This window comes from Crinia signifera, chromosome 4 (genome assembly GCF_055691185.1).
Source record: "Crinia signifera chromosome 4, ASM5569118v1, whole genome shotgun sequence".
Classification (NCBI taxonomy): Eukaryota; Metazoa; Chordata; class Amphibia; order Anura; family Myobatrachidae; genus Crinia; species Crinia signifera.
Genome location: NC_139220.1, coordinates 17,114,784 through 17,125,843, shown reverse-complemented (window position 1 = coordinate 17,125,843; position 11,060 = coordinate 17,114,784). Strand labels below are relative to the sequence as shown.

General features: G+C 46.7%; 1 protein-coding gene across 1 annotated transcript in view; it reads left to right on the top strand.

Moving 5' to 3' along the window:
• Positions 1-1,584: 1,584 nt before the first annotated feature.
• The window catches only part of EFCAB6 (EF-hand calcium binding domain 6), a 105,532-nt gene continuing 96,056 nt past the window's right edge, over positions 1,585-11,060 (top strand). The window contains 3 exon segments of the mRNA XM_083181257.1: positions 1,585-1,710; positions 6,748-6,898; positions 8,804-9,024. Coding sequence (XP_083037383.1) covers positions 1,660-1,710; positions 6,748-6,898; positions 8,804-9,024 — 423 coding nt within the window. The 5' untranslated portion in view covers positions 1,585-1,659.

Sequence of the window (11,060 nt, the reverse complement as noted above, 5' to 3'; positions counted from 1 at the left end):
ATTGCACACACACCTAAACAACACGCACCCCCCCCCCCACACCCACAAAGGTCACTGTACCATCCACACTATCAATGTACATCTTACTCTGTAACCGCTTTTTAAATTAAACAAAACAAACAAAACAATACACACCCCCTTCCGCATCATATGCTCTCTATTTAACACGTTTCACCTATAGCTGAAGTTGCAATACAGGCATCTTTCATACAATTCTAACCGTATTTCTCATATACAAACGTTCACAAATTAAGGGGGCTTAACGATGGTGTTAAGAGCGCCCGTAGGGCGCGATGAATCACCTAGTAAAATAATAAATGTCTTTGTTTTTGTCTCTGAGTATTTTTCTATCTTCTAATAGACAGCTTGATTGAACTTTTATTTCAACATTAAATTTAATATTATTTTGATCCATTATCGCTGGGCCCCTAAAAGACTTGGGGCCCATAGGCTGTTGCCTACTCTGCCTATTTGGAATCCGGCATTGCAGCCTCCGGATAACGATGTATTACAGTAAAGCAAAGTTGGACAGAAGAATCTTGGTGGCCAGCGCCGTATTTCCCATTGGGCTTAATGTGTAGTTGCCCATGGGCCCAAGGATTCTAGGGGCCCACCCCAATGGTGAAGACGGCACTGCCCCAGGGAGCTGCTGTGGTAACTGGGCAGCGGGGTCCGGGAAGCGGCGGCTTGGAGCTTGTATCGCTATTTTCCGGGTGGCGGGCGGGGAACACTGCTGAACTTGAAAAGTGTGGCTGGACGCTGATGTGGCTGAATTCTCTCAGCCAATCAGCGTCTGGCCAGTCTTTTCAAAATCAGCAGCGCTTCCTTGCCGCCCAGCAAATAGCCCTACAAGCTCCCAGCCACCACTGCCGGAGTGCTGCTGCCTGCATGTAGGTGTGGGGGGGGGGGGGGGGGGGGGCAGTGAATTGTTTTGCCCAGGAGCCCGGGCTATTTTAAGACTGCCCTGTTGGTGGTACCTTTGGGATTCTCTTTTGGTCAGTCGGGGGCGGGGGTTGCAGGATCGCGTAATCGTGGCTCCGCCACCCACTACACAGCCATTGTATTGGGGGCGGGGTTACAATGACACAATTCAGAGCGACGCGTGCCATTGGGCCACCAATATTGGTGTAAATAGAGGGTTAAATATTCATATGCAACGCTAATATCACGGCAGCCAGATCCGCCTCCCCCCCACTATTTTTTTAACCGTTTATTTCTTGGCACTGCTGCCCTTGAAACTCCATATGTGAGCTTTTAAAAGCTGACAAACAGTCCTACATCTTAAACCCCTTTCATCCTACCTCAGGGATCCTCATCCTCTCAGTATTCACCATCCTCGTTCCCTCGCTTCTCTTTGCCTATGGATAAAAATTCCACTCGTCCAAGAAACTCGTCTATAATTTAGTCACCCACCGGTGGCTTGGGAAGCACTGACCTCTTACGTCGCCGCTATAAATCATGTCACATTTACACATCTATCACTGCACTATTTACTGCGGGATCCCGAGCCACCTCACTCTCCTGAAATGCTAATGTGAGGATAAAAGTGCAGGCCTTCCCCGCTGAGCTAAAGAAAGTACTCCCTGTCCTAGGAGATTCTCCATCCAAAGATTGTCTCTGAAATGACAGAATACCAGGAGGAGGTGAGAAACAGACAAGATGAAATGGGAAAGTTACAAAGCTTCCATATGGCTGACTACCGTGACATTGGTGAGTTCTGCTGCAACTGTTGAGGTTTCGAGATGCGGGATTGCAGTACACCAGTGGTGTCATACTCATGGCCCTCCAGATGTTGTGGGACGGCGTCGGGGACCTGGACAGGAGGGGTGGAGCGGTACTAAGGTGACACCGACATTATCAGTAATAAATGATAAGCCCCGTTACTTAAAAATGTGAAAACCTGTGGAAAGTAATACTTTAGTTCATATTGCCCTAAAGGTGCATACACACTGTACAATTCTTTTGACCAATTTTGTTGAAAGACATTTCCCTTGAACCCAGTGTCCTGGACGAAAGATGTAGCGAAAGATATGGACGAAAGACGAAAGATCTAGCTACAGTTTATAGGCTCTTTTTGAAAGATATCCAAATTGAGCTGCATGCACAGTTGACGAACAACTTTGATGAACAACTGGCGGTTATGCGCATCATCATGCGTTGTTTGTCGCAAACGCACTGAAAGGTATTTTGACCAATTCCGTTCAGAATGGCCGAAATGAGCGAAATTGGTCAAAAAAGTTGGTCAAAACAATTGTAGTGTGTATGCACCTTAAGGGTTTGCCCTGTGGAAAAGACAGATGAAATCTGAAGATATTGGGGCAAATGTAATGGGGTGAAAGAGGCCGGAGGTGTGGGGGTTTGTGCGAGAATGTCTGTAGTTTTAAAGCGGCAATCGTTTACAAGGCAAATTAAGGTTGGGTTTCTTTCTAAATGATTGATGCTTTAAAAATCTGTTTAGCTCAGTCAGCGCTGCTTCTGTGGGAACTGCATATGCAGCAATGTGTAGGGACTAAGTAAAAACTGGACCCAGACACAGTAGCGCACACAGGGGGGGTTTCTGAGTACCCAGAAACCCCCCCCCCCAGGAGTCTAAGGGCCCTAGTCTGAAAGCTGAGGATCCCCTCTTTCCATGGGTAAAAGAATTTTAAAAATCGGCCCCGGGGAACCGGAGATATCTGACTTCAAAGCAGTGGTCCCCATCCAAGCCTGTTAATTGCTGTTCCCAGTCAGATATTTCAGTTTCTGTCTGACTTAGAGTTTTTCTCAGGGTATATTCCAAAAGCTGGGACTCTCCCCATTGACGGAAACTAGTAGCTTGTCTCTACTCTTCCCAGAACCAGAGATATCAGCCTTCCAGCAGCTGGTTACTGCTCCAGCTCCACACACCTGGTATGTAGTATTATATACTCGTTGGCAGATTGCTCTGCCTCCTGAACTCTGATCCCCTAGTCCCCAATACCATTTGGTAGGTGGGATTCTCTAGTTTTCAATTCCATTAAAATCTAAGAAATCTATTTCTGGGAACTGAGATATCTGCAGTCAAGCAAGCTGTCCTCCCACCAGAAAATTTGAATAATAAGCCCACTCCCAAATACACCCCTCCTCTGCGTATTAAACATCCTCTACCACCCTGGAAGTTATGTATCAGGGCCCCTTCATTCAGACCAGTGCCCCCTTCTCCCACCCCATCTCCCACCATCTGTGCAGTAAAGGGGTAATTAGTGGAAATGACTGATCCAGGACCTACATGCTGAGCGGTTGATGTAATACCCCCTACCACCCGCGGGACATCAAAGCTTCCCCCACCCCTACCGCTGGAGGATCGGTAGGTGCCCTAATACATGCTATGCCCAGGGGTCTACAGTGCTGATGACGCCCCTGTATGTATATATATATGTATACAACTTTTTTTTCACAAACGAGTGCTGGTCTGTCTTCTTCCCTTCTGCAAGGTTGGGTAAGTTTGTCTCTATTTTCTGCTCTGTCTGGACCCTGCACCACCATTGCCATTGGATTATTTGAGTGCCGTTTTGAAAGAAACCTTTTATGTATATATATATATATATATATATATATATATATATATATATATATGTGTGTGTGTGTGTATATATATATATATATATATACATTATTATTACTATTATTATTATTTATATACATTTGGTCTATCTATAATACTTTAACTGACCCGGCATATACTGGGTCACCTAAGTGTCCATCTCCGTGCTTTGCTCCGCCCCTCTGGAAACCCCCTTCTGAAAATCCTGCGTTTGCCACTGCAGACAAGACCCCAGAACGCCGAACCGGACAGCAAACTCTGCATTCCGGTGGAGCTTGTAGTGTCCGGGCCGGGGGCTGTCTTGTCCGGGGGGATGCGTGTGATGGCTTTCACCAGGGACATGGGAAGGGGAGATTACAGCCTCCCCGTGTGGTCCAGACCGTTACGTATTTTATTTCACCCCCAGACCATGCAGGGAGGCTGTATTCTCCCCCTTCTCCTCTCCCTGGTGACAGGTGTCAGAGGGACACCCCTAGACAGGCACCCCCTAGACCGGGCACTACAAGTTCCAGCATGACAGATATTGAGCAATGGAGCCTGCAGTGGTGTAACTATCAAAACCGCCAACCCCCCCCCCCCCCCCGCCGGAAATTTCGGCAGCGCCCCCCCCAGTAAAGATAACGAACACTTAACCTTCCCCCCCCCCCAATTAAGATAACGAACACCTGAAGCGTGGCAAGCGCAGCGAGCCCCGTGAGGGGACGCGGATAACTTTACATGTATTCCGTGTCCCCTCGTGGGGCTTGCTGTGCTCGCCACGCTTTGGGCTCGGTGGCTCGCTGCGCTTGCCACACTTTATAAAATCAACTCCACGCCAACGTGGATAGTGGGGGTATGAAAACATAACCGCGTCCCCTCGCGGGGCTCACTGCGCTCGCCACGCTTCGGGGTGAAGTGGATAGTGGGGGTGTGCATGGGTGCTTTTAAAATGAAGTACCATCACATCTCATCGCTTGGATGCTTATACAATGAAAAATTGCATCGCATCACACCGCAAATGGCAGGCGATGCGATGCGATCCGTGGGCAGGGGTTCACAAAAAATGAACTAAGGAAAATCGCATTGCATCGCACCGCAAAATTGCATGCGATGCGATTTCACTACGCAGCATAGCCCACTAAGCAAATAGCTTAGTGGGCGCCCTGCAAATACACAAGTACCCAGTGAGATGCTATCATTTTCTAGGACGCAACACAGAAATGATAGTTAGAATTTCATAGGTTGCTACGGGCAACAGTACCACTTTTTCATTATTAGAAGGTTGAGTAAATCACTATTAACGTCGACATACATTGGGCCGGCCACTGAAAAATTTGTTGACAGGTGGTATTTCATGCCCTTCCATCCACTAGGGAGTGAAGGGAGAATAAAGCATGGCCCGCGCATCGGTGCGCTTTAACAGTGTCCACGTTGACTATGTCGACTTTCAGGACAAAAAAAATGTTAAAATTTTATATCGACCTTTTGGCTGCCGACCTTGCCATTGTCAACCAAATGCTTGTGTTGGCCTTAGTCATGATGACCTAGTTCCGCTGTCGACCTAAGGCCTGTCGTTTCAGTGGTCAACCCAATGTATGTCGACCTAAACTGGGTCAACGCAATGACCCATACCCGCCCAAGGGAACTTTTAGTAAAGTAAGCAAATAAAATAGTCGTGTGTAGTAACTCACCATCACTTTGTCATATTATAACATGGTGATATACTGTATAAGTAGCTATAATGTGACTTTATTATTACAGTAGCCTGACTGGGACTCATACAGCCAGGCACTTTAATCTATACTCCCATCAGAGTGCTGCTGTAATCACTGTATGTCCCGCCCCTCTCCATGGCAACCGCGCCCGCCAATAGGATGTATCCCTGCCCCGACGAGGGTACACTCTCCACCAGTCACAGCCCAGCGCCGGTTGCCACAGTAACAGCGTCATTGAAACAGACGGATCCCGATTCCCGGGAGCTGTGAGAAGCCGGTGTGAAGGCTGAGTGACCACCCGGTGTGACCCGCACACCCGACTGACACCCGGGCCGCTGGACAGGTAACGGCCACCCCGACCACACCCGTTACTAGGGCTCATACCCGGGATCAGTCATATACATGACCGGAGTCACTGCCCGGCACACCCCGGTGCCTTATTGCTGACGGACAGTTATGATCTATATAGCAATGTCCGCCATGGACGAGGCTGGAGTTGGCTTCTTATTCAGAAAATGTTAATATTAAAAACAATTAATTAAAGCAGGATCATTATATTATTATTATTATTATTATTATTATTATTATTATTATTATTATTATTATTATTATATTATTGTACAAACAAAACAATATCCATGACACAGATCTCAATTGTATTTTGCCTGTGCCAATGCGATATTAGTCATGTAATAGGCTGGCAAAGGGGCATAGGTCCCAGATGTCATCATTTTGAATAAGTAGCTGGTGTCCTGCAAGGATTGAATAGCGTTGGTCAATCAATATGTCACTTGGAACCCACACAGGGGGTCACTTACATATCACCCACCTGCAAATTACTTTGGTAAACAAGGATTTGGGCAGAAATAGGGCAATTAAATGGGCATACAGATGGCGCAGCTCCCATCGGAGCTGCTCCTGGCAACCAAATCGCCATTCGCCACCTGCTGCCAGCCCCCGCTAACCCATTCCATCGGAGCCCTCTGGCGCATAGCTGCTGCTCCCCCGTTGCCACCTGCAGCCCCCCCCCCCCCCACACAAACCCTGCCCATCTCTCTGAAGCAGAGACGGGCAGGGATTCCGCTAACCACCGCTGTGCTGATGGCATCCCGAGCGTGCTTGCGACACGCACACATGTCTCCATCAGATGGTGCACCTGACCGCCAGCCTGCCCTGTTCTTGTTCCTCTACATGACACCCTGGGTTATCCAGGTACACAGTTACTGCTCTTTCTTGCGTTGTTGCGATCCCAGAATCAGGCCCCTGTGTTCTCTTGAGCAGAGATTTGAGAAGTTACATTGCAGCGCATGAAAACATAATGACTTTCTTTAGGCAATGGAATGAATTATGATTAGTACAATATTAAATGTTGTCTACGATATCTCCCAGATGACTTATTTTACTTATTGGCAATTAATTTAGCAGGGAATTAGTTCAGTTAATGTACCATTGCATCTTTTATTTGTTGTTTTCCTTCTTCTGTCATTGCAGAGTATTATGCAGTCCAGAGTGATGCGTTCTGGGAGTTTTGCTGATCTGCGGCCCATCACGCGGGGGATCACCTTTGCGGGTCGGCCTCTTTCCTCCCCAGCCAGGAGCGTCACCCGGGGCAGTACTTCATCTTCTGCGGGATCCTCTCTATGTGAGTTTTACACACTGTGTTTGCACATTGCTTGGCAGTCAGGGGTCACCCTGACGTTACATGGACGTCATAGGCAAAGGCAGGGGGGGTTCTGGCTTCCCAGAAACCCCCTCCTCTTGACAAGTGCCTTAAATTATGACAATAGTACTGGTATATAATATTATCAACAGAGCTGCCACCTCACCATGCAGTGTAAGGGACAGAACAGAACTGCTGCACATGCCCAGTGTACCAGCTTCTTCTACCACATTTACTGTATGTGTGGATCTGAGCCCTCAAACATCGCAATGGACCAGAGAGCAGCAGCCAGGAGGAAGAGACAGGAGCCTTACCATGAAGTGGGAGCTTGTGAGCTTAGAAAGTGCAGCACTGGTTCTATTATGTTTGTGTATTTCTTTATTATATGTTTAACCGTTTCCTGACCACTTATCTTATTTAAATGTTTGAAACTGTACTGTTAAATATTAATGCTGTAATGCCGTATTCCATGATGAGCGTGAGAATCCGGGCAGCGGGGTGGGCGTGCGTTTGCCTGGGCCGTGTTAAACTGTTCGTTAGGCTCCAAATTTATGCAGCCTAGCGAACAGTTCTGAATCAGGCCCCGAATGCAGATCAGGTGACTAGTGGTGATTAGGGTGGTAGAATCGTAAGCATAATGAAGCGTATAATGAAGATCGTAGGCTTTCAAACCATGACTATAAATATGGAAATGAGCAAATCGTCCCTTTGTCTGTCAGGTCATTATATTGTGCAGTTCTACATAAAGCATATAGGGGTTAGTATAGGTCATTGTAGGGTTGAATGGCAAGAGCTCGGGATGATATGATTTGACAAGGAGATGTAAGTCCACTGGTGGGATTGGAGAAAGAAGGAGGTGAGTAGGGTCACCACCTGTTAGTTCTTAAATTCCAAGACCGGAAGCGGGGCCACGGGATGTAACCAGTAGTTTATTAGATTTGAAACGATTTTCTGGACATTTTTCTGAAGTGCCCCTCATGCCCCTTCATATTCTTCAGATCCCTGCAAGCTACAAAATTTGTGCCCTGCCTCCTATACTTTATAAAGGGACAGTGGCCTCACAATAGTACCCCCATTTGAAATTATACCACACAGTAGCACAAATCATATTCACATTACACTGCATGTAGTCCCCCTGATTCATATTACGACACAAAGTAGTGCTCCTTATTCACATTATGACACACAGCAGCACCCCTTATTAAAGTTACGCTACCCAGTAGTACTCTTTATACATGTATGCCACGCAGTAGTGTCGCTTACACATAATGCCCATAGTAGTATTGCTTATACACATAATACCAACAGCAGTAGTACCAGTTACACATATCAGTCTCTGTTCCTCCAGCAGCTTCCCCTTCCTTCTTTTTCACTTCAGTGGTGGGAATGGCATGCCATAACATACGACATGCCACAGAGGGGAACTGCTGGGACAGAATTTTCTGTTGGAATGATTGTGCATGGCTGTGGACGAGGTGGAACTGAGTTCCTCCTACCATTAGAGGTGGTGGAACTCCGTTCCACCCAGTTCCCCCCCACTGCCCTTATGTCCTCACATACCAGCTTAGAGCCCTCTGCTACTCCATTATATGCCTCAAAACATTACAGGGGAAATTTACTACTTCACATGTGATGTTGCTATGGGCAACCAATCAGATCCTGTCTACTATCTTCTAGAGGGTGCTAAATAAATAAGAAGTAGGTTCTGATTGGTTGCCCATAGCATAATCACATGTGAAGTAGAATACTCATCTTAGAAAATTTCCCCCTACAAGTCCTGCAATGCATGTGCTTTTCTTTAATGATAGACTCGCCGTTGCTACAGTGACTGCTGTATTTGGTGTTTTTAACTGTCCCCTCATTTGTGCTAATTACTTCTGTTTCTAGTGTCTTCAGTTATCTCTGTCCCAGATCCCAACCTCTCCATTCAAGACATTGAGCAAATACTATACCTAAGGGTAAACGAGATTGAAGAAGATTTGAAAAATGCATTTGTTACTTTGGATGTTGATCGGACGTCCGCCGTCACCAAAGGACAATTTTACAGAGTTCTGAAAAACTTCGTCATAACCCTAACACAGCGGCAGTTTGATGATTTGTTATCAAAGGTGAGATTATTGTGGTGTCAGTTCCCAACCTGAATGTTGTAAAGTCTGCATTGTTCTCCGACACGCTGAATACTCCCATTCCATGGTTATAAGATTGGTTGGGTAACATATGTACTGTTGCCAAACCTACTTCATTGTATAAAGCTGTGGTTCCAAAACGTAGCTGCACTGTCCACCTAGGAGAGGGTGAGATGTTACCAAGGGAGGGGTGGACTGGATTTTGGATAATGTTTAGGTAATCGTTGGTGTAACCTAGGGGACAGTGGCACAGTAAAATTTGGGAACCATTGTTTTGAAGTAGCAAAGCCTAATATTATTGCTAAAAAGAAAGTGTAGTATACGGTATACCTAAGAAACTTGGTGAACTAGGAAAATTTGTCACTGTTTTTTTAATATACTGAATATTCTCTTTTATCCAATGAATAATTAGTTTTGTACATGTTACTTTATTTCAGAACATAGATCATTTTGCTTATATTAGTGTTAGGTCTTCATAAGGAGAGCCAGATGCGTTTTGGTCTTCTTGTTTAAAGAAGGAGAGATATGGGTGGTGGTGGATGAAGGAAGAGGGAATCAAATGGTATTGAATAGTAGAGGAAGGATAGGGATGGTGTTGGGTGGGCAAGTAGGGTGGAGGAGGGAAGATGTGTTGGTTGGCAGAGGAGGAAGAGGGAAGGTGTGTTGGTTGGCAGGGGTGGAGGAAGAGGGAAGATGTGTTGGTTGGCAGGGGCGGAAGATGGAAGATGTGTTAGCTGACAGAGGGATTATGTGTTGGTTGGCAGAGGAGGAAGAGAAAAGACATGGTGGTTGGCAAAGTCGGAAGATCAAAAATGTGTTGGTTGGCAGAGGAAGAAGAGGGATGATGTGTTTGCTGGCAGAGGAGGAAGAGGGAAGATATGTTGGTGGAAAGATGTGTTGGCTGGCAGAGGAACAAGATGGATGATGTGTTGGCTGGCAGAGGAGGAAGAGGGATGATGTGTTGGTTGGCAGAGGAGGAAGAGGAAAGATGTGTTAGTTGGCAGAGGCGGAAGAGAAATGATGTGTTTACTTGCAGAGGAGGAAGAGGGATGATTTGTTGGTTGGCAGAGGTGGAGGAGTAAAGATGTGTTGGTTGGCAGAGTAAGAAGGAGGAAGATGTGTTGGTAGAGGCAGAGTAAGGAGGAAGATGTGTTTGTTGGTAGAGGAGGAGAAGGCAAGATGTGTTTGTTGGAAGAGGCGGAAGAGGGAAGATATGTTTGTTGGAAGAGGCGGAAGAGGGAAGATGTATTGGTTGGCAGAGGAGGAAGAGGGAAGATCTGTTGGTTGGCAGAGGTAGAAGAGGGAAGATGTATTGGTTTACAGAGGAAGAAGAGGGAAGATGAGTTGGCTGGCAGAGGAAGAAGAGGAAAGATGTTTTGGCTGACAGAGGCAGAAGAGGGATAATGTGTTGGTTGCCAGAGGTGGAAGAGGAAATATGTGTGGGTTGGCTGAGTAAGAAGGAGGAAGATGTGTTGGTTTGCAGAGGGGGAGAAGGCAAGATGTGTTTGTAGGTAGAGGCAGAAGAGGAAAGATGTGGGTACTTCTTTACTTTCACGGCGCCAGCATGGCGCCGCGCGTCAGAGTCCCCTTGCGGGGCTCGCTTCGCTCGCCCACGCTGCGGGCTCGATGGCTCGCTACGCTCGCCACGCTAATTAAAATCAACTCCATGCCAACATGGATAGTGGAGGTATGAACTATCCATGTTGGCATGGCGTTAACTTAGTTTATTTTACTTAATTAGTGGCGAGCGTAACCCGGAAGTACGCGCGGCGCCATGCTGGCGCCGTGAAAGTAAAGAAGTACCAAGATGTGTTGTTGGCAGAGGTAGAGGAAGGAATATGTGTTAGTTGGCAGAGGCGGAGGAAAGAAGATGTGTTGATTGGCAGAGGAGGGAAGATGTGTTGATTGGCAGAGGAGGGAAGATGTGCTGGTTGGCAGAGGCGGAAGAGGAAAAATGTGTTAGATGGCAGAGTAAGAATACGGAAGATGTGTTGATTGGCAGAGGCGGAGGAGCCAAG